At 40.2% G+C, this 25,053-nt stretch overlaps 1 protein-coding gene and 1 pseudogene across 2 annotated transcripts in view; one reads left to right on the top strand and one right to left on the bottom strand.

Annotated features, from left to right (window-relative positions):
* zfpm1 (zinc finger protein, FOG family member 1) overlaps positions 1–25,053 on the bottom strand; it is a 183,854-nt gene that overhangs the window by 15,160 nt on the left and 143,641 nt on the right. For both annotated transcript variants that reach the window (XM_088339749.1, XM_088339751.1), the window contains 2 exons: positions 4,359–4,461; positions 750–992 (listed from right to left, as the gene is read on the bottom strand). In XM_088339749.1, coding sequence (XP_088195875.1) covers positions 750–992; positions 4,359–4,461 — 346 coding nt within the window. The remainder of the gene's footprint in view (positions 1–749; positions 993–4,358; positions 4,462–25,053) is intronic.
* On the top strand, positions 19,755–19,928 carry LOC148362333 (U2 spliceosomal RNA; annotated as a pseudogene).

Raw genomic sequence — 25,053 nt, 5'->3', positions numbered from 1 at the left:
AAAGGGGGCAATGACGCTTCATTGGACAATGACATACAAACTAATGCCATCTTCCGTAATCACGAGGGAAGAAGGAATGCAATGGCAAAGCCAAGCCACAGAGGAGCAATTGTTTTTTCTAAAAAAAAGACTAATTGTAAAACATTGCAACCAATTCAAAAATGTAGCACCTCACCCAAAATCCAAGCACTTTTTAAATCCTTTAAAACAAAAAAATAACATTAAAGAATTTTCAAGGATTTCAAGCACCTGTACGAACCCTGTATATATACACTGTATCTACCTATATTCATTGGAAATCGTTAAGAATGTTTGCCTCCTTTTATCCTCATACAAAAGCCACATATTTTTCCAATATCAAACGTTTTTGAAAATGTGCCAGGGAGCCGCAAGGGAGTGCCAAAGTCCTGCATGCAGGTCCATATTTGTTGGCGATAAAAAGCATCTCCCTTTGCCATTTAGCCACTGTCAGTCTAAAGAATTTTGTTGACATGATGGCTCTTAGAAAAACTTGAAATTGAATAAGATTTGCGCACAGGTAGCATACGTTTGTCAGGCCGTGTGTACACGTGTACAACTCATACCCCCACGTAATTGATGCACAGGCAGACAGAGGCAGAAAAGGGGTGGGGAAAACTTTTAGCCTATCAGAATGCAGAACACAATGCCCGATGAAATCGAAAAGTATAGCGCGATACAGCAAGGGATTACTGCACCGGGTTGTATGGATCCATGAAAACAACACTCACTATTGACAACAGCAGTAGCCAAGATGGCAGCCATGCCAGCTTGCTGTGGAAGAAGCTGAATGTCTGTATGGAGGGCTGCAGGATACAGAGGCTCCTCTTTCACTGTTGTTTTGGGGGTGACCACGTTGAGGAGAGGGGAACCCCTGGCCATAGGGGAGGAGGATTTGGGAGGAAGCAGCAGAGTCGCCAAGAGTCGTTGTGCCACCAAAATGGCGCTGGTCACCTTACAGAATAAATAATCACCTGAAAGCACAGAGTCAGGATGTAAGAGTGGTAAACTATCACATATTGCAAGATGATATATTTTATTATTAAATACGTATCCGTATGTGATGTTTATGATCAGTGTTGATACTAATAAATACAAAGGAACCAGTTCCTAGAATGCAAATACCGTAAAATCCGGACTATAGAGCGCACCTGATTATAAGCCGCACGCACTACATTATTCAGGCATTATTGGTTTTGTCCTTACATAAACCGCACCTGTATATGAGCCGCATGCGCCCACATTAAAACATGTAGCAGAGACAAAAGCTTATCCTGAATTTTACTAGGTGCCGATTGTAACTATAAATAAAGTATACAATCCAAACACCACAATCGGCAACATGTTTGGAAAATGATACCTGTAATTAGAATTGAATGCAGACCTTTAAAGTCCGGGTCCCGTTGAAAGTAATCCAATGAAAAAAATGTATATTTCCAAAGTTAAGGGTGGGAAAAATATATACCGGTATCCACTATTGTCTGCTGCAACAACAAACAGATTTAACTCAGCTTCACCCCAATTCCCGTCAGCCCGCGTTTGCTCCGCCCCTTCTTTTTGATTCGCTCTTAGAAAACATATCACAATAAGTCTCTAAAATGAATACATGACAAAAATATACAGTTGCAAATACATATTATACATGGTTACACATATTTACAAAGAAAGACGGTACACCGAGAGAGTTTTCAAAGCTTTAATGATAATAATATAATTTTCATCCCAAACCGTGCCTGTGAAAGGTACCAACGCGGTTAGCCGTCCTCATCTTTCTCCTTATAACTGCCGCCATCAAGGGCGACTTCCTCATTATCGGAAAGAATCTTTGTCAGACTTACAAATCGTACACAAACTAAAAGGATGCCGTCTACCTCGGCGCACTTAATCTTACCTTTTGTACTCGAGCGCCGCTGGTGGCCGTTAGAAAAATGACATAAATTGGCCGCTTCACTGAATAAGCCGCAGGGCTGAACATTTGGGAAAAAAGTAGCGGCCCATAGTCCGGAATTTACGGTACTTTTCTCAGTAGAGTACTGCAACGTAGTAACTCAACTGTCATTCCTACATGATGGGTAACTGCATTATTCCGCTACTTATTAAATGCAGATCACAAATTACCGTGTCTTATGTGTATATTGACCTACAAAGTACAACTGAATACAGCGATGGTAGTGCCATCTCAAAAACAGAGTATGAGGCCACTGAATTTCTCCTCATGGGGATATTCTCCCTACCATATATATATACTCGCATCTAATCCACATTTACAACTATAAAATAAATACTAAAATCAGAGGATCAGCTCATATGCTTTGGTTTTGTGTCACAGACAGCGAATGGTAGGCAGCGGGTGGGAAGGGAGTGTGGCTTATACGGGAACAACAAACCAACAGGAAATCAAGAGCACAAAAAAATAATTAATGGAAAAAGTTTGACTATTTTTGGTCTTTTTATTTGTATTAATATTTTTTTAATACATTGTGCCTGGACAAAATAAGAAAATGTCTTGGACAGTAAGAAATGGAGAAGGAGATCTTTGAGTGATTTGAAGCCCAGAGACAAAATGGATATGGAGTGTCTTAGCTCTCAAGATTGCACAAGCCAATAAATATGATGGGGTTACTACTTCCACAGGTTGGTGTAAACATTTTTGTAAAATAACCTTTATTAAGTGGTTATTTTATAAAGGTTCAAATGAATCAGCTTTTATGCGAGTATACACTGAAATTTGTACAAAGATAGTTACTTTCTGTCATGATTACTCATTACTCTCACCCGTGCCTGCTCGTTTGGCGCCAGCTGCTGCTGGTCACCTGATTGGTTCTCCCTCCTATTTAAGCTCAGCGCTCTCACTCGCCCTTCGTCAGTCCGTCAGCGAACCTCTGTTTACATAAGGCAAGCATTTTGACTTTGACTCCCATCAGTCCCGTTTTGTCACCCGTTTCCCACTCGTCTGTTCCTGATTTCTCCGTTTGTCTCCGGCTACGACCCGTTTGACCCCGACCACGTTCTGATCTCCCGTCCCGGCTAACGATCTGTTTTTCCCGTTTGATCACGCTACGATCTCCCGCTCCGGAAGATCCACTTCCGCTTTCCAAACACGCTCCGATCCCGTGAGCGCCTTGTTTCCCTCGTCCAGCGAACACCGGATCGCTGGCGCTGATTTTTTTTCTCTATATCTCAATAAACTTGTGAGTAACGTTACGCATCTGGGTCCTCCTTCTGTTCTGGTCTTGACACTTTCGGAGTAACGTGCTACTTTTTTAGTGTGTAATCTTGGGGGTAAACTGAATAACTTTTTGAAATGAAGTGACTTGGAACTGTATCTAATAACTATTTTTCAGTAACACGCCCAACATTGTTTCTAATACAGTGGAACCTCGGTTTTCGAACGCCTCTCAGTTCGAACGAATCGGAGTCCGACCAAAAATTTCGAGAAATTCTTGCTTCGCTGTTCGGTCAAAAAATCGGAGTTCGAACGCCGGTAATGCGTGAGTGGGTACGCTAGGGCGCGATGCTGAGCGGCGTACGGGTGTAGATCGCTCTTTTCGTGACCAACTGTTATCGCGTTTTGCTTTCGCTTTTAATATAGGTGTACGAAGTGTTTAAACCCCTAATTATGCCTCCGAAGAAAGTCAGTGCAAGCAGCAAAGTTGCTACAGGTGAAAAATGAAAAGTAGTGCGTACAACTATTGCATTTAAGAAAGAAATAATAACAAAATATGAAGGAGGTGTGCGAGTGTCTGATCTTGCTAGGGAATACCCCACCGTCCACCTGCGCCTTCTGCTGACCACCACAAAGGTAAGAAATCCTATTCATAATTCTTTTCTTTATCTTTTTTTTTTTTTTTTTTTTTTTTTTACACGTTCATGTTAGCGAAAGTACGATTAGCCTGGGTTAGCTTTATGTTTACGTTAACCATTCAAGGTAAACATTCAGGGTGTTGGAACGGAGCCCAACTTTCAGGGTGTTGGAACGGAGCCCCCTTTCCAATGAACCGCTTACCACTTGTGGAGACCCGGGTGCTAAATGACTTGTAAACGACCTGATTTTTTTATTTTTACACGTTCATGTTAGCGTAATCTTTCGTACGGAAGATTACGATAACGCGGACGTACGATTAGCCTGGGTTAGCTTTATGTTTACGTTAAACATTCAAGGTAAACATTCAGGTTGTTGGAACGGATTAAAACGATTTACATTATTTTTAATGGGAAAAATGATTTCGGTGATCGAACAAATCGGTTTTCGAACATGCTTCTGGAACGGATTATGGTTGAGAACCGAGGTTCCATTGTACTGGAGAAATCAAAACACTGTTTCGGCACACGGTTCTTACCTTGGCTGTAGATAGTACAGTTGGCCTCCGATGGGTTAGTAGTAAGAGCAAGGCATGTTAACCAACAACCAGTTTCACCACAGACCAAGCTCCAAGCGGATTTCTGCATGACAAAAAATGCCTATTAGAATATGGGACTTGACACGGAGGCCCCATTTTTCTAATTATAATGCCCTATTAAGTTAATAACCGATATTGTCTAAGCAATGATAACAAAATAGATAGAGGAGGCACATTCGACAAGGCAAAGTCATCCCCAAAATGAATAATTACCTAACTATTCATACAGGACACAATTGAGGAAATGAACAAAAGGAGAGATGCGTGCCATGAATGAGAAACGCTGTGATATGAGGAACACAATGTCAGACAAAAATCGGATAATAAAGACGATCCGTTACACTCTCTTTCGAGACAGCTCGTTCAGGAATTTCAAAACCAGTAAAAAACACAGCACTCAAGACACATACTAAAACATGATTTCCAGTTCTCTTGTTTAAGTCTCCTAAAATCACAAAAACATGTTTGATAACCCTCACACTGGAACTGGAATAAATGCTGAATCAGCAACTGAGCTTGTGGCTGATGATTTCCTACACAATAAATGGACGAAAAATAGTGTAATTCAATGTTTGTCACCAATGAACACCAGTTTATTTATTAATCAAAAAACCGACATGAGAGCGCATGCAGTGAAGTACAGTATAATAGCCAGTAGGGGGTAGCATTGCTTTATTCTTATAATGAAGGAAAAGGATAAGTGTTTTTAGTTGATGGACAGAAAAATATGGTGTTATAATGGCTAGACTTTTTGAAAATCATGAGTTTTGTATGATTAGGGTGTTTTAGGAGGGTAGGGAATAGTCGTCCATGTTTTCAAATGGTTTAATATACACTGGTAACAATGAGTTCTAAATCCGTTCACAGAAACCTTTGTTTTAATATACACAACTTTCTCTTATTTTAAAATGTTTCCTTTTTTTTAGGAAATTAAAAAAATGCACGCTTACAACAAGAATAAAAATGTCTTCACAAAGACATGGTGAATTGTTTTGCTATTTTAAATATCTATCAGCGGGTAAATAAGATAAAATGTGTTTATTTTAAAGGGACATTGTGTATTATTCCTAGTTTCAAAAAACGACTTCACTCATTAAAAAACAATATTGATTTAAATAATAAGAAAAAATACATCAACTGGTATTTATACGTCCACTTTTTTGAATACGTGTACGAGAAGAAATGTGCATTTATTTTACAAAATGTCAGCCTCCACTTAAGGGAGCTCACGTGATTGTCCGCCATCTCGCTGCTAAGGGTACCCGAAAAACCCAAAACTTTGTGAAGAAAATAGTGCGATTTGATAACTTTGAGTTTCCCTAGTTTCAAAATCTTCCTTGTGTTTTGTAGCACTCGCTTTTGCCTGCACTACACAATACAGTGTGACATATAGTCAAATATTTCATTGTGCCCTTTTAGGATGATTTTTTTTGACCGAGAAAAAACATAAAAGAACAAAAATATGAACAATATTTTCTGCCAAAGGGGTAAAATTCAAAATTTATCAGAATATATGTTTCCGTAGTGCAGTGGTAAGCACATTCGCCAAAAGCGCGAAAGGTCCCCGGTTCGAGACTCAGTGGACACATATGCTGGCCTGGAATGGGATGGGCACCACCAGGTTGTACTTGCTCAAGACACACCACAGGAAATGTTGCCCCTGTGACCTGTGTGGTTAGGGGATCCAACCAACCATATATATATATATATATATATATATATATATATATATATATATATATATTAGGGCTGCAACTAACAATTTAATCGGTCGATTATTTTTTCAATTGATTTTTGAATCGGATTTCTAATTTCCCTCCTATTGAATCAAATATTGAAGTTTTGGACAGATAGATGATACAAAACAAAATATTCAATGATGTAAAACAATAAAAAAGTGTTTGTCAATGAACTTGATTATAAAAAAAAATCATAGAAATATATGCTATACATCTGCAAATATGTAAGATACTCTTTTCTTACCACTATATTCACAGATCATGTAATTAATTTGGACTTATTAGACAAAACAATAAAGAAAAAGCAATACATTTCAATTTGTGTAGATATTTTTTAGCCACAAAAAAATAAAAAATAAATAAAAGATGTAAACAAACTAACTTTTCAACAAATGTGTTTTTGGGGGTTAAATTTTGGAATATGATAAACATTGCCAAATATGAAAATGATACATGCTCAAGAATTTGCCCCTCAGGTAGAGTTTAGTTTTTAGATTTTATACTTATTTTCAGATTGTTTTTCTCTGTATTTCTGTTCCCTTGAAAACTTGTTAACTTTACAAAAGAAAGTTGAAACTTTCATGTCAATTTTGTTGGTAAATGATGAAATGTTCAAAATGTACGGTATATAAAAACTTAACATAGCTTTTTTGGTAAAAACGGTCTTGGCGCCCTCTGCGGGACAAAAGCGGTACTATAATTCTCAACGTCACAACGAAATTGTGTGCACTCTAATTTGATTTGATTTAACGTTCTTGGTGGGTAATAAATCACGTGATACAACAATCGATGATCTAATTGGTTGCCAACGCTTTAAATAATCAATTTTGTCGATTCGTTGTTGCGGCACTAATTATGTATATATTATATATATATATATATATATATATATATATATATATATATATATATATGTAATTTTGCTCAAATTATTTTTCTTAGTTATTATATTTTATTTTATCTACTATATTTTTATTCTCGTTTTTTTAACTGCAGTTTGAAGCTGCAGGCATTAAAAATAAACACGGTAAAATAGGAAAAATATTACCATAAATGAGCAAAATAAATATGCTATTCCTAAAATTTTCTCTCTTTTTTTTAAACTTTACTTTTTGCTGTATTTAATCAGTTCAACAATTGAGTCAAGGCATGAGTGAAAATAAACCTGTTTATGTGAAGCTGTAATTTGTCTCAAATCCTCCAGAAAATATCAAGAAAGCCACACAACCTCTATATGCGCTAAACTACCAAATTTCTCCCTTTAAAAACGCCAATCAAATTTTTCCCAAAAATATATATTGCTTTTAAAAATTTGAACAAAAACTAAACTTGACTCTAAACTAGTATTTTAGTCTATGGCCGCTTTATTTTGAAGCAAGATTAAGTATTTTTGTGTGAATAAACCCCTCCAGCGATCGCGTTTAGGTAAGAGTTTGCCAATTCCGGTTTTAAACAAGCACATTTTGTTTTTTTTCTTTTAATATTCAGGATATGGATTGTGTTTTGCGGTTAAAAACAGGGTGTGCGATATCATCTACCGCTTTCTAATGTCAAAAGGCTGGCATGCATGAGAAATACAGAAAGTCCCAACTGTTTTGATGTGACTATAATTAAAAAAAAGCGCAGGTTGTAGACATAAAACACCTAGAAAAGGTGGAATATAAAGGTATTTGTGGGGTAGAAAAAAGAGAAAAAAATAGAAGAAGCTTCTTATTGTGTTCTGCGGTGGAGCCGGTTTCCGAGCGTATTGTATTTCACGGGGAATTGAATCTGATCGTAAGATACGACTGCTTTTGTTTTAATTTGTAACTCAATGCTGGAGCCGTCTGAGTTTCTAATTTGTCTCAAAATAAGTCATCGTCGCATTCGGAACTGCCTAATACGGATCGATCCAAATATCGGTATTTTCGATACTAAGCAAGTCCTCGGATTGGATCTATACTATTGTCTCTGGGTCAATACTTTGCTCCTCCACAAATTTCCTCAAAGCGCAGCTTCTCTATTTTACTATGTTAGTCTCATCCAGTACTTACACTTTCCCAGTGTATGCCTAAGTGGGTGACTAACAGGCACACTCTTGGGACATCCTACCGGGTAAATCTTGCCTGCTAGGGACAAGAGCGGGCCAAATCTATGCACCCACTTCTATCACAAACAAAAAATGACAGAAGCAAACAGGCAGCCCAGTGCGGTGTGACGGTGTGGACATTTTTTTGTTCAACTACAGAAAAGGACAAAGCAAGGTGATTTCCTTGTGTTAAAGTGGTCTGCTACTGTGGCAACACCACACATTTAAATAAACACATTGATAAAGCTCACCCTGCAGTGAGTAACGGGCTGCAACCAAAAATGTAAACATTGAACTATTCCTGGACAAAAACCTGTGAATCATCATCAAAGCGGCTGCCTTTTCCAGCAGCTGCCCTATTGTTTTATTGTCTGCTCCTATCTTCGGTGTTTTTTCTTCCCGTTTTGACAACGACACTATGGATTACTTCTATCCTATGGACATGGGTTTTAGCGCACAAAAAAATGCGTGTATTCAAGGAATTTCAACTCCTTGCCTTGAAGAATTCTCGTGCCGGTGTGATGAAGGGGCCTATCGTGGAAGAAGAGCCGGAGCTAGCGAAGCGGCTAGCGGCGTTATAAGTCTTTGGTACCATCCGTAATCATGGTAAATGCGAACTCACGACCAAATAAGATCACCGAGTGCTGGTGGAAAACATCGAAGCGCACAGGGAGCGCAGTTGCTGTGTTTTGCGGAAACGTGGCTCACGTTTAGCATTCCGGACGCTAACGTGTAGCCACCGGGAGCTACCCTGAGCTATCCGGCTTCAACGCCGCTAAACAGAGACACGAAAGCCGGGGGGAATCGGAGAGGAGGCGGACTTGCTAACACGAGGTGGTGTATCCCTGGATTTTCACAAAGAAAAGTTTTCCATCTGCCGCAGGGATGTCGAACTTTTGGACTGGCGTGACGTCATCCACTCCGCTACGAGCACCCCTAGGGCATCATGTTCATCTGTTAATAAACAACTGCTGGAAGTGTGAATTTCCCTACGGGGATGAATAAAGTATCTATCTATCTATCTATCTATCTATCTATCTATCTATCTATCTATCTGAATCCTTTGTCATTATAGCAACAGAGTCAAAGACAGACAATTGATACTTTCTCTGCATTACTGACTTTATTTTGAAAATATTGTGCAGTGGAAGGTACATAGGTTGTCTTTTTGAAATTGTTATGCAGTATTCGTATTTCCGGAACATTGCTGCTTTTTTTCAATTGACTCTGTTGATTTTTGTTCTGAGAAAAACATTTATATTTATTTTTTATACTCTTAAAGTTTGCATTTTGATTTTTTACAAAAAAAAAGAGCGCTTAAAATTTTGGTGCTGTGTTATGCGCAAATATAAACTAACTCAAGGGGGAAAGGATTCAATTATTCAAGGATCATGACATTTACAAGCAAAAAGCGGCGGTTTAAGATCAGTATTGATCGATACTATCCTGTGATAACTTGGATCGGATACATATCAATAATCCCAGTATCGCCCACTCTTACTCACGAAGAGTAATTGGGAAAACTCGGTAGAACGTTAGTAAAAACAAAACAAAACACATTCATGACGCACAATAAAATCACCAAAATCAACTCATATTCAAGAGGTTGATACATCAACGGAACAACTACTTTACTCCGGATGATGAAACGATAATATTTATCACCACGCAAGGAGCTTATCTGTCTTTGCCGGGTGGAACTTTGACCACACTCCAGCAAATTGATGTTTATCATTTCATTTGTGGTAAAATAACAGTTACAAACGAAACACGTCAATAAATGACAACACGGCCTTAGCTAGACTGTTCTAACAGGCGCTCACATGATACACACAGCAAGATAATGAGAATTAAACATGTAAGGTCAGAATCTTCACTGTCTACCAATGTTCCCTGTAATTTTCCTTACGGGTCTGAGCGTTCACACAAAGTCGGTGAGCAGCGCTTGAAACAACAGTGAGCAACCATAATCCCAAGTGAGGCAACTTAAATCATTATCAAATATGTCCAAAACTTGACATTTTGTTGAGTTTCCGGCAATGCAAAATTATTTTTCTATTTTGAATGAATTGACTCATGTACTATTGCAAAGGTTGTACGGCCTACAAACGTCATTTGTTTTTACAATTCTTTCACAAGATATCCATTTCTATTTTTTTCCTGATATATTTTGTTGCATAATATTAACATTTTTGGGGGCTTATTTAGTCGGTTGTAAGATACAGAACTGTACTTAATCACATTTTTTAGTGGAAGTACAATGTTGGCAACAAGATTCACTTGATATCATTGGAAATTATTTGAACTTTTTTTTAAATTCCTTTAAAAAAATCTTATTGTGTTTATTTTTTTCCAAGCTGTTACTTTTTTCTTTTTGTCTTTTTTCCTACATTTCTTTCTTTACTTTTTTTTCTGGCTTTTTCTAAATTTTTCCTTCTTTTTTCCTCTTCCTTTTGTTTCTTTTTTTCTCAGCTTTTCACTACTTTTCCATTTTGGTATTTTTTTCTTTTTTGTTCTATTCCCCCCTTCCTTTAAGTCATTTTGTGCATAATTTTACATAATATTTGGGATTAAAGAAGCAAAAACAACCCGAAGAGTCGTTTAGGACCCGAAAGAGCCGGTTCCTTTTAGTGAGCCGAGCCGAAGAAGCCGGTTCCCCGACAAACTCTACTAACTTTACTCAACTTCGTTCTCCTTCGACTCGACTTCAAAATACGGCATTTAGGACACAACGTCAGGGGAACCTGTGTATTTTTACCTTCATGCACTGTGAATTTGACTTGAGTCGCTTCTTGAGTAATTTTGAGCCCTCATTTTTGTGCGCTGGCTAGATTTTCTTGTGCGCTAAGGAATGTGCGAGCAGTGCGCAAATGCGCACGCGCACAGTTTAGAGGGAACACTGCTGTCTACGTGTGCAATTAGGCCGGCCGGAAGAGAAAGGAGCGAGTTTACTAGAATAGAAGAACCATGGAACCCGCAAGGCCTTCTCTGCTGGTCTAAAATATATTTGAATCATATGATGTAATTATTTTTTGTCCATGAATACTTATTAAATAATTCCAAATAGTCCCTCGGTTTCCTTTCATTGCTTCCCCCCTGGTTGCTCTGCTTTCAGATGTGTGCTTTAATATTTAAGCATTTAACCAATCACATTACTTGTTGCCAGGGCCAGTAATCTGGTTCAGAGGCCTTCACAAACACTACTGAAGGCCCTGATGGATAACATGAGTGTTTGATAAATCTGTTGGCTTAGCCAATCAGATTTTAAGTTGGCATCATCGAGGCCTTTTTTGCAGGCGTAAAGTGACGTCAGCTAGGAGGCGGTAATGCACCAAAGCCTAAAATATCCTATTGTACTAAACCATACTATAGTATTATACCATTTATTTTTCCACTTAACAGTTCACTTTTAACTCATTTAAACCTTGACATCTTTATAATACTTTCAAATGTGTGCTTTCATATTTAAGCATTTAACCAATCAAATTTCAGACATAACTTGTTGCCAGGGCCCGTAATCTCGTTCGGAGGCCTTCACATAGACTACTGAAGGCCCTGATGGATAACATGAGTGTTTGATAAAGCTGTTTGGCTAAGCCAATCAGATTTCAAGTTGATATCATCAAGGCCTTTTTTTGCAGGCGTAAGGTAACATCTAAAATCTTTTATCCTACTTAACCGTACCATACTACTATACCATTCATTTTTTCACTGAACAGTTAAATTTTACCTCATATTTTTATACTGCTTCCAAATGTGTGCTTTTATATTTAGGCATTTAACCAATCACATTTGAGCCATTACTTTCTGCCAGGATTAGTAATCTGCCCAGAGGCCTTCACGAAGCCCTCTGAAGGCTATGAGGCATAGCATTGATAAAGTCTTTGGTTTAGCCAATCAGATTTCGAGTTGGTGGGGCCAGCGCCTGCTAGTGGGCACTTTATTAACCACTATATACAGTATGGTAAATAATGCAATTTTATGGGATAACTATAGTTGCTTTTAAAGACTCCACGTGTCTCTGCTGAAGCCATAAATAAGTGAAGGATGGATCGATTCAGCCTAATGAAATGAAATGATCTGCATTTATGTAGCGCTTTTCAAGTCAAGACTTCCCAAAGCGCTTTACAGTGTGCTTTAAATTTCCCAATAGCGGCCTTGCAGCCATGTAAGGCGCTAACCTGCTTATTGGGGGTATTAGGGGTTCAGTGTCTTACCCAAGGACACTTTGACATGTAACACAGACGAGCCGGGATTCGAACTGGGATCCCTTGATCCCAAGACGAGCGCTCTACCTCCTGAGCCACTGCCGCCCCTAATGAAGGCCTAGGTGTGAAATGCATGGCCCGCAACTGCATTTCAGGCATTTCAGCAATTGGATAACAATCACATTGCATGCCAAGACATTTCCTTGGCTGTCATTGTAAGTGTCCAAGCAGCCCTCCATCTTTCCATCAGGCCCCTTCGCTCCAGCTCAATGCCGGAAGAGAGCAACGCCTTAAGCTCCATCAGCCAGAGGAGAGTCTTTGAGCTACAGTCTAAGCCCGGACCCTGGTCCCCTCATGAATATTCAACTCGCCTTGAGCCCGGCTTTAATCTGCCTGATCCCCGCACTGCTGCTGCCGAGACGATAGCGAATCTAATTATTTGGTCTGATATTAACCCCCTCGCACGCACAGCCCCACCGCACGCTGGCCCCCCGGGCGCACGTCTCCGCAGTTGAAGCATTCAACTCACCGACTGAACTCAGAGCCACCTTCGTTTACTCGAGTCAATTCTTGCCACGCATTGGTAATAGAGGTGGGTTATAATCAGTGTTCCCTCTAAGCTGCACGCGTGCGCAATTGCGCACTGCTCGCACATTCTCAGCGCACAAGAAAATCTAGCCAGCGCACAAGAATGAGGGCTCAAAATGACTTATAAGGAAGCCACTCAAGTCAAAGTTACAGTGCATGAAGGTAAAAATTCACGGGTTCCCCTGACGTTGTGTCCTGAATGTGGTATTTTGAAGTCGAGTCGGAGTCGAACGAAGTTGAGTAAAGTTAGTAGAGAAGCGGCTTCTTCAGCTTGGCTCACTAAAAGGAACCGGCTCTTTCGGGTCCTAAACGGCTCTTCGGGTTGTTTTTGCTTCTTTAATCCCAACATGACCAAAAATTATGTAAAATGATGGACAACATGACTTAAAGGAAGGGGGGAATAGAACGAAAAAGAAAAAAATACCAAAATGAAAAAGTAGTGAAAAGCTGAGAAAAAAAGAAACAAAAGAAAGAGAAAAAAAGAAGGAAAAATTTAGAAAAAAAGCCAAAAAAAAGAAAAGAAAGAAAGAAAAAAGTAACAGCTCGGAAAAAATAAACAGGAATTTATAAATAATTTTAAAGGAATTTAAAAAAAAAAGTAGAAAAAAACACAGAAAAAAGAAAAAGTTGGTGTTGCATTCAAATAATTTCCAATTATATCAAGTGAATCTTGTTGCCAACATTGTACTTTCACAAAAAAAACGTGATTAAGTACAGTTCTGTATCTTGCAACCGACTAAATAAGCCCCGAAAAAATTTAATATTATGCGACAAAATATATCAGGAAATAAAAAGAAATGGATATCTTGTGAAAGAACAAACGACGTTTGCAATAGTACATGAGTCAATTCATTCAAAAGAGAAAAATAAATTTGCATTGCCGGAAACTCAGCAAAATGTAACTTGATGTCAAGTTTTGGACATGTTTGATAATTAATTATCCTGCCACACTTGGGATTATGGTTGCTCACTGTTGTTTCAAGCGCTGCTCACCGACTTTGTGTGAACGCTCAGACCCGTGGAAAATTACAGGGAACATTGGTTATAATGGGATTTTTTTAGTATCGATCCAATCCAAGATAGTATCAATCGATACCGATCCGATATTGATACTTTTTGCTCGGAAACCTCATGATCATTCAATAATTGAACTCCCCCCCTTCAATTTCTTTATGACTATGATGAAAACAGATTAAAAATGGCCGTTTTTTAAAATAAAAAAATAACTAAAATGCAAATTTAAAGAGTATTACAACTTTTTCAGAAAACGAGTCAAGCGAGTCAAACCAAAAGAAAGCAGTAATGTAACGAAAATAAATATATAACGTCAACAATACCTATATACCGTAAATTCCAGACTATAAGCCGCTACTTTTTTCCATAATTTTCAACCCTGCGGCTTATTCAGTGATGCGGCCAATTTATGTCATTTTTCTAGCGGCGTTCGAGTGTTGCTACCATTAACTGCCCTGTCAAAGCTCTATTATTATGATTAAAGCTTTGAACCGGAGTACCGTCTTTCTTTGTAAATATGTGTAACCCATGTATAATATGTATTTGCAACTGTATATTTTTGTAATGTATTTTTTTGTATTTATTTTAGACACTCTGATACGGGTGAACAAAAAATGAGGGGCGGAACAAACGCGGGGTGCCGAGTTTAAGTGGGGACCGCTAAAGGTGAGGGACAGACTTTGGAAATATACACTTTTTTCCTCGGATTACTTTCAACGGGACCCGGACTCTGCAGGTCTGCAGCTTAGAGGAACATTGCTCAGTATCAATAATATCTATATTTGAATCGATCCCCCCAGCCTTAATTGGTAAGCACAGTCGAGCTTTGCAAACTCTTCCAGCAAACGCAAGCCCCTGCCCCCCGTTCCACCTTCAGGTCTCCCAACGACACCCTCGCCTTATCAGGCCCCGAAACACTCTCCTCCTTCGCTGATAAAACTTAAATGCAAATGATGCCAGGCTGATTTCATTTCTTCATTTTCTTCCCGCATTCTCTTGTTCACTATCAGAATGCATCCTTGCTCCTGATGCCTTTTTGCTCTATCCGTGGCAACTGGAAGATGACATCAACAGAGGGGGGGAGAAAACTCCTTGAACTGGGTTGAAAAATACGTTTACCGTAAATTCCGAACTATAGAGCGCACCTGATTATAAGCCGCACCCACCACATTTTAAGAGGAAAACCGATTTTGCTTTATACACATTTCATAGTACTCTGTTGTGTAGCATGCACCTGCCTTATGGGGGAATAATGCTTCATAAGACAATGCCATACAAACTAATGCCAGCTGCTGTTAATCACAAGGGAAGAAATGAAATGGCAAAGCGAAGCCCGCAGAAAGCAGTGATGGCGAGATTTTTAAGCAGACAAGGTGTGAAAAATTTATGAAAAATGTCCAAGCACTTAACAAAAATTCATTTAAAATCCATTTAAGCATTTGAAAACACAGAATTTTAGCATTCTCAAGGATTTTAAGCATCCGTTCGATCCCTGAAACATCTTGGTGAAACCTCAGTTATAAAACACCCTTGCAACAGCTTTACAAGTAGCATATTTTCTACGCAGAAAGGCACACCTGATTATAAACCAAACCCCCCAAAAATAGTCGTCTATGAGATATTTTTCATACACAAGGCATACCGGACTATAAGGCGCATGAAAAAGGGACTATAGTAAGAGCTTAGTTGTGTAGTTGAGTGAAACCGTCAGGCTCTTTATAACCTTAAGGCAATATGCAATGATTGATCCGTCAATTAATGCCACTGACCAAAATCGCAAAACACTGTATCGAACTTGGCAGTGAGCGCTTGACACTTAACTAATGAATCGCCATTGATACAAATGACACACGAAAAGGCATTCGATTTAGAGATGAGCCAGATCTCCGCAATGATGGCGAGCGACGTGTAACAGTACTGATAATAGATCCTAAATCACTGGGGAAAACTATCTGTTCCTAAATTTTGAGTATCACATTGTACAGTGTATTGAATTCCTCGTGGCTTTTATATTGTTGTTGTTTGTTTTTGTCATTTGTGGTGTTGACGTTACGTACTTTGCTTTATTCACACGAAAATGTGTTCAGTAAAGGACTTCATGTTTCATAATGGTACAGTGGAACCTCGGTTTTCGAACGTCTCTCAGTTCGAACAAATCGGAGTCCGACCAAAAATTTCCAGAAATTCTTGCTTCGCTGTTCGGTCAAAAAAATCGGAGTTCGAACGCCGGTAATGTGTGAGTGCGTACGCTAGGATGCGATGCTGAGCGGCGTACGGGTGTAGATCGCTCTTTTTGTGACCAACTGTTATCGCGTGCGGGCGTACTTCGTTTTACTTTCGCTTTTAATATAGGTGTACGAAGTTTTTTAGCCCCTAATTATGCCTCCGAAGAAAGTCAGTGCAAGCAGCAAAGTTGCTACAGGTGAAAAAAGAAAAGTAGTGCGTACAACTATTTAAGAAAGAAATAATAGCAAAATATGAAGGAGGTGTGCGAGTGTCTGATTCTCCCCCACCGTCCACCTGCGCCTTCTGCTGACCACCACAAAGGTAAGAAATCCTATGCATAATTCTTTCCTTTATCCTTTTTTTTTATTTTTACACGTTCATGTTAGCGTAATCTTTCATACGGAAGATTACGATAACGCGAACGTACGTTTAGCCTGGGTTAGCTTTATGTTTACGTTAAACATTCAAGGTAAACATTCAGGGTGTTGGAACGGATTAAAACGATTTACATTATTTTTAATGGCAAAAATGATTTCGGCGATCGAACAAATCGGTTTTCGAACAGGGTTCTGGAACGGATTATGGTCGAGAACCGAGGTTCCACTGTATTTATATTCACATTATTAATGTATTTAAATAAATAAACAACTAGAAACCTGTAAAATAATGTTACCTAATGTTTTTTTGTTTAGGAGTGCAACTGACAAAAGAAAGTAGTTACTATTCGAACCTGGAGGGATTTGCAACTTTCCTAATTTTTTGTTCCTCATCATGATCACATTGAAGCGTTTGGGAATCCTACACCAATCCTGAGCTTTTCAACCACTGTTCATTCATTCAAACCTCCACAAAACCAATCACTCATTCATCCGATTTCCCCTCTTCCTCCCATCTCCTATTTCACTCTCCTCCAATCACGCGTTCTTCCAAGTACAGTTCTCTCTCCATTCCCTTCCTCTCTCAATATTCGTGCACGCCAACCTCTTCATCTCCATCATATCCTTTTTTCTGTTATCTCTTTTTTTTCTGTCTCCTCCATCGCCCGCTACAGGAAATCGTCAATTTTCTCGATCCAGGGGGCCACAGAGGTGTACTCACTGTCCCAAACAAAGAGGTCACTGTGTGAATCCTCTCAAAATACAAAGAAGAAAAGGAAGGTAGATACAAATCTGAAACCTAGACCCATTTTTCCCATCCAAACTCACACTGTATCCTGTACTCTTGCTCACACATACAAGTTTTCAAAATGACTTTTTACAGCGCTAACTTGTTTTACAAGGTAGTGTTTAAAAAACAACCAGAGACAATTTGAAGGGTTCTTACACCCTTTTTATGGCCAAATTCAAGCACTTTTTAAGGACTTTCAAAGCCAAGTTTCCTATTTCTCCATCCATCCATCCATTATCTCCACCGCTTATCCTCAGTAGGGTCGCGGGGGTGCTGGAGCCCATCCCAGCAATCATCGGGCAGTGGGCAAGGGACACCCTCAACTGGTTGCCAGCCAGTCGCAGGGCACACGGAGACAGACAACTCACTCGCTCATTCACACCTAGGGACAATTTGGACCGGTCAATTAATCTGATATGCATGTTTTTGGAATGTGGGAGGAAACCGGAGTGCCCGGAGGAAACCCACGCAAGCACGGGGAGAACATGCAAACTCCACACAGGAGATTCGATCTCATGACCTCAGAACTGTGCCGCACACGCGCCAACCACTGCGCCGCCGTGCTGCCCCTATTTCTCCATTACAATTAAAAACAGAAATCTGGTGTTTGCGTGAGCATTTATCAAGATATGATTTTCAGTCCTTCACAAATATATTTGTAGATCTGTGTGTAACTATTATTTAGACAAATCACGAGAATTTTCAGTTGCTTGGAAGTTCTTAAGGGGCGGCAGTAGCTCAGGAGGTAGAGCGCTTGTCTTGGGATCAAGGGATCCCAGTTCGAATCCCGGCTCGTCCGTGTTTCATGTCGAAGTGTCCTTGGGTAAGACACTGAACCCCTAATACCCCCAATAAGCAGGTTAGCGCCTTACATGGCTGCAAGGCCGCTATTGGGAAATGTGGAGCACATTGTAAAGCGCTTTGGGAAGTCATGGACTTGAAAAGCGCTATATAAATGCAGATCATTTCATTTTATTTCATTCTTCCCGTTACAATTAACCTCTGGTAAATGCTACTTTAATTTTTGCATGGCCTATAATAAATGTCTACAATTGATACAGAATACCTTCACTAATACACATATCAAAGAGCTCTGTTTAGGTGTAGGATGCACCTATCCTTTTGGGTGCGAGCCGTAGGGCCCGATAGCGCTTTATCAGACAATGCCATACAAACCAATGCCAGTTGCCGTGAACCACAAGGGAAGAAGAAATGCAATAGCAAAGCCAAGACACTAGAGAGCAATGTCAGCCTCAATGAAAACATAACATTTTCAAGCCCCCATACGAACCTTGAATTTGATCAGCTGCACAAAAATCAGAATTTTCTGTTTTTAAAAGTGGACTTTGAGGAGATTGGAAAATGAGCTACTCTTGGAGAGTGAGCTCCTGAGTAGTCAAAGATGAAGCTGAGAGATAGAAAACTGAAGAGGAGGGCTTAACTCTTTCTCTTGCCTTGCTGCTTCACTACCAGCAAGCAGGAGAGGACGCACATGACAGTGTGATGCAGATACCAGTCAGTCATTCCGACAATCGCTTTAATCTTCCTCTTTCACATTTACATACATTCAGCCCAGCATTGCTTCTTTTTCGGTATACCTCTTGCATACTTTAGCGTTTTCCTTTCCTTTCTTATTTTATTTTTCCCCTTGGTTACTACTGTTTGGGTGTTCCATTTCCCCCCCATGTCCAATGACTGGGGTCTCTTCTTTAGGTTTAGGAAAAATTCTGTCTTTAATCCAAAACAAATTACCGTAAATTCCGGACTATAGGCCGCTACTTTTTTCCCTAACTTTCAACCCTGAGGCTTATTCAGTGATGCGGCCAATTTATGTCATTTTTCTAACGGCCGCCAGCGGCGCTCGAGTGTTGCTACCATTAACTGCCCTGTTAAAGCTCTATTATTATTATTAAAGTTTTGAAAACTCTCTCGGTGTACCGTCTTTCTTTGTAAATATGTGTAACCCATGTATAATATGTATTTGCAACTGTATATTTTTGTAATGTATTTATTTGTATTTATTTTAGAAACTTATTCTGATATGTTTTGCACGGGTGAACGAAAAATGAGGGGGGGAACAAACGCGGGGTGCCGAGTTTGAGTGGGGACCGTTAAAGGTGAGGGACAGACAAGGAAAGAAGAGGGGGTAAAAAGTTGGTTAAAGAAAAAGGAGTTGCGTGAGTAAATGTGTTCATCTGATATATTTTTCCTACCCTTACCTTTGGAAATATACTTTTTTCCTTGGATTGCTTTCAACGGGACCTGGACTCTGCAGGTCTGCATCAAATCTTAAGTACCGGTATCATTTTCCGTTCATTTTGCCGGCTGTGATTTTTGGACTGTAGACTTTAATGAAGGTGAGATTCTAAATGAGTCGTCATGTGACAATTGGCCTTTGCCATGATCTTTGATTTTTGCAATCCGGAGATGGAATAAGAGCTTGCTCTGTCCACTCCACGCATCGGCCCGGTATTGCAGTACCTCCGGGAACGCACGCATCGGCCCGGTATTGCAGTACCTCCGGGAACGGTGCATTCGCAATGATCGCAGCAAGGCTTTAGGACTAGGACCTTAGCTTGGCCTTTTGGCTGAGAGTAAGTGTCCCGGCTCCTAGGCTTTGTAGCGTATTATGAACTGACCGATAACGGATAATGGATAATGAATAACGAAGATAGAACAATAACCCTTAAAAACCCCCCCATTTAGTTTCAATCGCGGGACTTGAAGTTGGGTTTGGGTTAATTTTGTGTTTGTGTTACATGTTTAAATGTGGGCACATGCGGCTTATATACAGGTGCGGCTTGTGTATGTACAAAATCGGTTTTCCTCTTAAAATGTGGTGGGTGCGGCTTATAATCAGGTGCGCTCTATAGTCCGGAATTTACGGTACTTTTGTACTCTCAAATTACAATTTTTAAAATAATCTTGCTGTTTTATTGCACAACTCTATGGATCAAGGACACAATCAACTTTACTTTACATGATACCTTGCTGCCATAATGTGGATGTTATAGAAACGTTACATTCCGGTTCTGTTCTACTGAGAATTTTTCCTTTATTAAATAGCACTAGGGAGCCACCAGGGAGCGCCAAAGAGCCACATGTGGTTAAAGTTTACCTAGTCGAGAAGTTGTCGGCGATATAAAGCATCTTGGTGCTTTTGTCGGTCTAGACCAGGGGTGGGGAACCTCCGGCTTGAGAGCCATATAGGGCTCTTTTCATGAGTACATATGGCTCAGACATAAAATATGACTTATTCAATAATTTTAACATATCGCTCATTACAAAGCAAAAACAGAACCAATATATGAGGGGTTCAGTCTAGCATACATAGGACACAATTTTAACTACATTTTACAGTCAGAGTGTCACTCCAACATATGCCGTTTTGGCTGTAAATCTCTAAATAAATCAAGGAAGCTCATTGGACAATTTAGGTTCACTGTTCAGACACTTTATGATGAAAACTAACAGAACAAACTCTAACCCAAATCAAATGTTTTACCCAGAAGCTCTAGCAAAGCAGGTAGAGCGATTTGATTGGGTGAGCAGTTGGAATGTGTACCGGACAGCGCAGTCTGCAATGAAGGTAAATACAGTACGATGGTATCCTTGTTTGCAGTATTTTGTGACATTTTTACAAAAGAACTTTGCTTCCCCCTTATTTTGAAACCATTATTTAGGACAAAGATGACAGTCAAAATGAGGGAGGGAGGCAAATTTTAGGTGGTATATTTATAATCACAAGAGACAAAGGCTCTGGCATTATTATTTTATATATTTTATGAAACCATAAAACATCACACAGTAAAATAAAATGGCTAAAGAATTAGTTCTTGTCTGGAGAGAGGGTTTGGCAGTTTTAATGAATTTTGTCTTAAAATCTATGATGTCATCTCTCATCTCATCAGCTACACCGCTTATCTTTAGTAGGGTCGCGGGGGTGCTGGAGCCCATCCCAGCAATCATCTGGCAGTGGGCAGGGGACACCCTGAACTGGTTGCCAGCCAATCGCAGGGCACACGGGGACAGACAACTCACTCGCTCATTCACACCTAGGGACAATTTGGACCGGCCAATTCACCTGAAATGCATGTTTTTGGAATGTGGGAGGAAACCGGAGTGCCCGGAGGAAACCCACGCAAGCACGGGGAGAACATACAAACTCCGCACAGGAAGTCTGGAGCTGGATTTGAACCCACACAGGAGGTTCCCAAGACATGAACTGTGCCGCACATGCGCTAACCACTGCGCCGCCGTGCTGCCCGAACTGAATACTTTCTCTACTAAATTTGCGTTAACAATGCCTGATTAAGTTCAAAGAGCCTTTTTTTATGGCTCTTTGGGTCAAAAAGGTTTTCGACCCCTGGTCTAGAGCATTTTGTCGGCATGTCAAAAACCTTGAAAATGAAAAAGATTATAATCTAGGTTCATCAAACTATTTAACGTATGAGTCGAACTCAGACCACAAGGTCATGCAGAAATTGGGCGGGGCAACTGTCAAGCCAAAAAGAATGCAGAACACAATACATGATGAAAATCCGCAAAGTAGCGAAACTGCGATAAATAAACAGCATTTCAGCAAGGGATTACTGTATTGAAAGGATTTTGTCAAAGGATCCGAACGATCCAGTTTCATGTTATTTTGCTGCGTCAGCATGCTGCTAGTGGTTAAAGAAATTACCTATATTTACGAAAATATCACAATGACCATGAAAAAAATATTGTTTTCAACAGTGTATGAGATTCTGTAATGCTTTTTTGCGTTCATTTATATATTTCAGGACGACTTTCTGTTTCTATTCCCTTACATTCGTCTATGGTACCATGACTAAAAATACTGTGACAATGGGATAAAATCGAATGCCTTTTCATATGTCATCTATATCACTGGTAGTCTAGGATTCAGTGCACTCACCGCGGAAGACACCCTTGCTAGATTCCCGTTGCATCCAATGTTTAGCGATATTTTTCGGAATTGCACATATACAAATAGAAATCCCAAACTTTGGGTTCCTCTTTTAGGTAAAAAAAAAACGAGCATTATACAGTAATAATACGGTAATTCAGGTTCTTGCAGCTCCTTCAAAGAATCTAAGTTGTGGATCTATTCTCGCGTGGCATCACGGGAGGTGTATCACCATAAACATTCGATTTGTCATCTTATGAAGGAGAATCATTTTAATTAACATTCTAATTTGATGGGCGGAGAAGACAGAAAGCTTGAGAGAGAAAAAAATGCTGATGAGTCCAGATAATTGCCGAGATGGAAATCGGGACATAAACAAATTGGCAGCGATGAGAGAAAGAAAAGCGCTCGTGGGAGGATGAGAAGGTGATCACCTTCACACGTCCTTTCCAGAATGGGAAGTGATGATGGAGAAGCGGAGGGATGAGGGAAAAAGAAGAGGCCGAGGGAAGCCGAGATAGAGCGGGAAGAGACTACCCCAAAAGTCTTTGAAAAGCAGTGGGTGGCGCGCCTTATCGCCCGAGTTCTCCTGGAGAGATTATTGAGGGATTAGTGCGAACGCTTGTTTCTAAAACATGATGAAAAGACGTTTGCGCGTGATAACGTTTTGAACTCCGCTAGTCTGCTCCTTCTAGGATCGTGCCTCGGGGCTCCCTTTCCAAGAAAGGCGGGATCGGGCTGGTACAGGCCTCTGGGAAGCGCTGAAGGAGCGAAAACAATGCTAACCATGTTGTACACGGCTTTGTTTTGAATGCCTGTCATCTGAAGAATGAATTTTTGCCCACATTCTTGGACCCACGTGACATCAGTGTTATCCATCTCTGATTTTAATTCAAAACAAAGCTGAAACTTTGCTCCAATGGCACGCATCTTTACTATCAGTTAATTAAAGTGGGATCCAATCAAACACAAGACGATTTACTACCAGATTTGTTTTATGTGATCCAATCAGATGAGTGGCTGCGATGGTTGCCAAGGGAGGTTTGCCGTTGAAGACCTGGTTGCTCACTCAACCAAAAGCGGGAGGAAGTGCCAGCAACGTGATCAGTAAACATTATAGTTGCCCTGTTCTGTTGAAATAGATAAATGGTTTTTACTTTTTCTTTTCAAGAGATGCAAATGGGGGATTGCCACATGAAACAGGCCAGTCTACACATGGTTAATCTAATAAAAGAGATCTGGTTCTCACAACTGACATAATATGGAAGTGGAAAACTGGGTTCAATTGGCAACTGCCCAACGCCGTGTGCTTTCCCCGCAGTCATTATAAAGAGTCAGGGTAATCACAGTCAGGTGTGGGGAGTTCGGCACACCTGTGCCCAGTTCCACACACCCAGGTTGGCGCCTTCTAGAAAAGGTGGTGTGCCAGATCATGACATTACCTCCACCTCAAGGGCCAGATAGCTGAGGCCCCTGCAACAATAAACAGCTAAAAAAAATTATAACTGAGGTGGTAGCAGACAGTCCTTTGCCGGAACAGGAGACCTGAAGCAGCCAAGGGATCTTCCATTCGCTGCCAGGACATGGGATGAGAAGCCCCTGGTTACTGGAACAGGGGACCAAAAGCGCCCGAGGGACCTTCTACTCGCCGCCCAAAGAGGGGACCGGAGGCAGTCAATGGACTTTCCCCTCACTGCCAGAATAGGGGACCAGAGGCTGCCGATGGACCTTCCCCTAGCGGCTGAACGTTTGTTTCTAAAACATGATAAAAAGACGTTTATGCGTGACAATGTTTTGAAAGTTTTCCTCCTTCTAGGATCGGGCCTCTGGGCTCCCTTTCCATAAAAGGCAGGATTGGGTTGGTACAGGCCTTCAGGAAGCGCTGAAGGAGCGAAAACAATGCTAACCATGGCTTTGCTTTGAATGCCTGTCATTTAAAGAATTCATTTTTGCCCACATTCTTGGACCCACGTGACAACAGAGTTATTCATCTCCGATTCCAATACAAAACAAAGCTGATGCTTTGCTCCAATTACACGCATTTGTACTATCAGTTAATTAAAGCGGGATCCAACGACTAGATGATTTATTATCAGATTTCTTATATATCATCCAATCAGATGAGTGGCCGTGATGGTTGCCAAGGGAGGTTTGTCGTTGAGGATCTGGTTGCTCACTCAACCAAAAACAGGAGGAAGTGCCAGCAACGCAATCAGACGATCATTAAGCATTAAAATATCAAACAACGATTCCCTTTTATTTGTGCGTTTGTATAAAGACCCTGAAATGGCTACTATTAAGAGACACGCTTACAACGCAGAGTTTAAACTCAAGGCGATCAGTCACGCAGTAGAACACGGAAATAGAGCAGCAACAAGTGGAGGAAGCATGAGGATAAGCTGCGCCAAGTAAGGACGACTAAACAAAGTTTCCGTGGCAATAAAAGCGAGATGGCCACAGTTAGAGGACACACTTGAACAGTGGGTTGTTGAACAAAGAGCAGCAAGTAGAAGTGTCAGTACAATAACTATTCGAATGAAGGCAACAGCGCTGGCACGGGAACTTAACATTAAAGAATTCAGAGGTGGCCCTACTTGGTGTGTGTTTACGTTTTACATTTTACAGTTATTATGTTATTGCTTTATTGTTATTGTTCTTGCACATTACGAGTGTCACTATATTGCAATTGCACTAACGTTTAATTTACCATAACAGT

The sequence above is a fragment of the Urocampus carinirostris genome, chromosome 7, assembly GCF_059441175.1.
Source record: "Urocampus carinirostris isolate Australia breed hairy pipefish chromosome 7, RoL_Ucar_1.0, whole genome shotgun sequence".
Taxonomy (NCBI): Eukaryota; Metazoa; Chordata; class Actinopteri; order Syngnathiformes; family Syngnathidae; genus Urocampus; species Urocampus carinirostris.
Note: the sequence above shows the minus strand (reverse complement) of the source record. Positions and strands in the feature narration are given on the sequence as shown.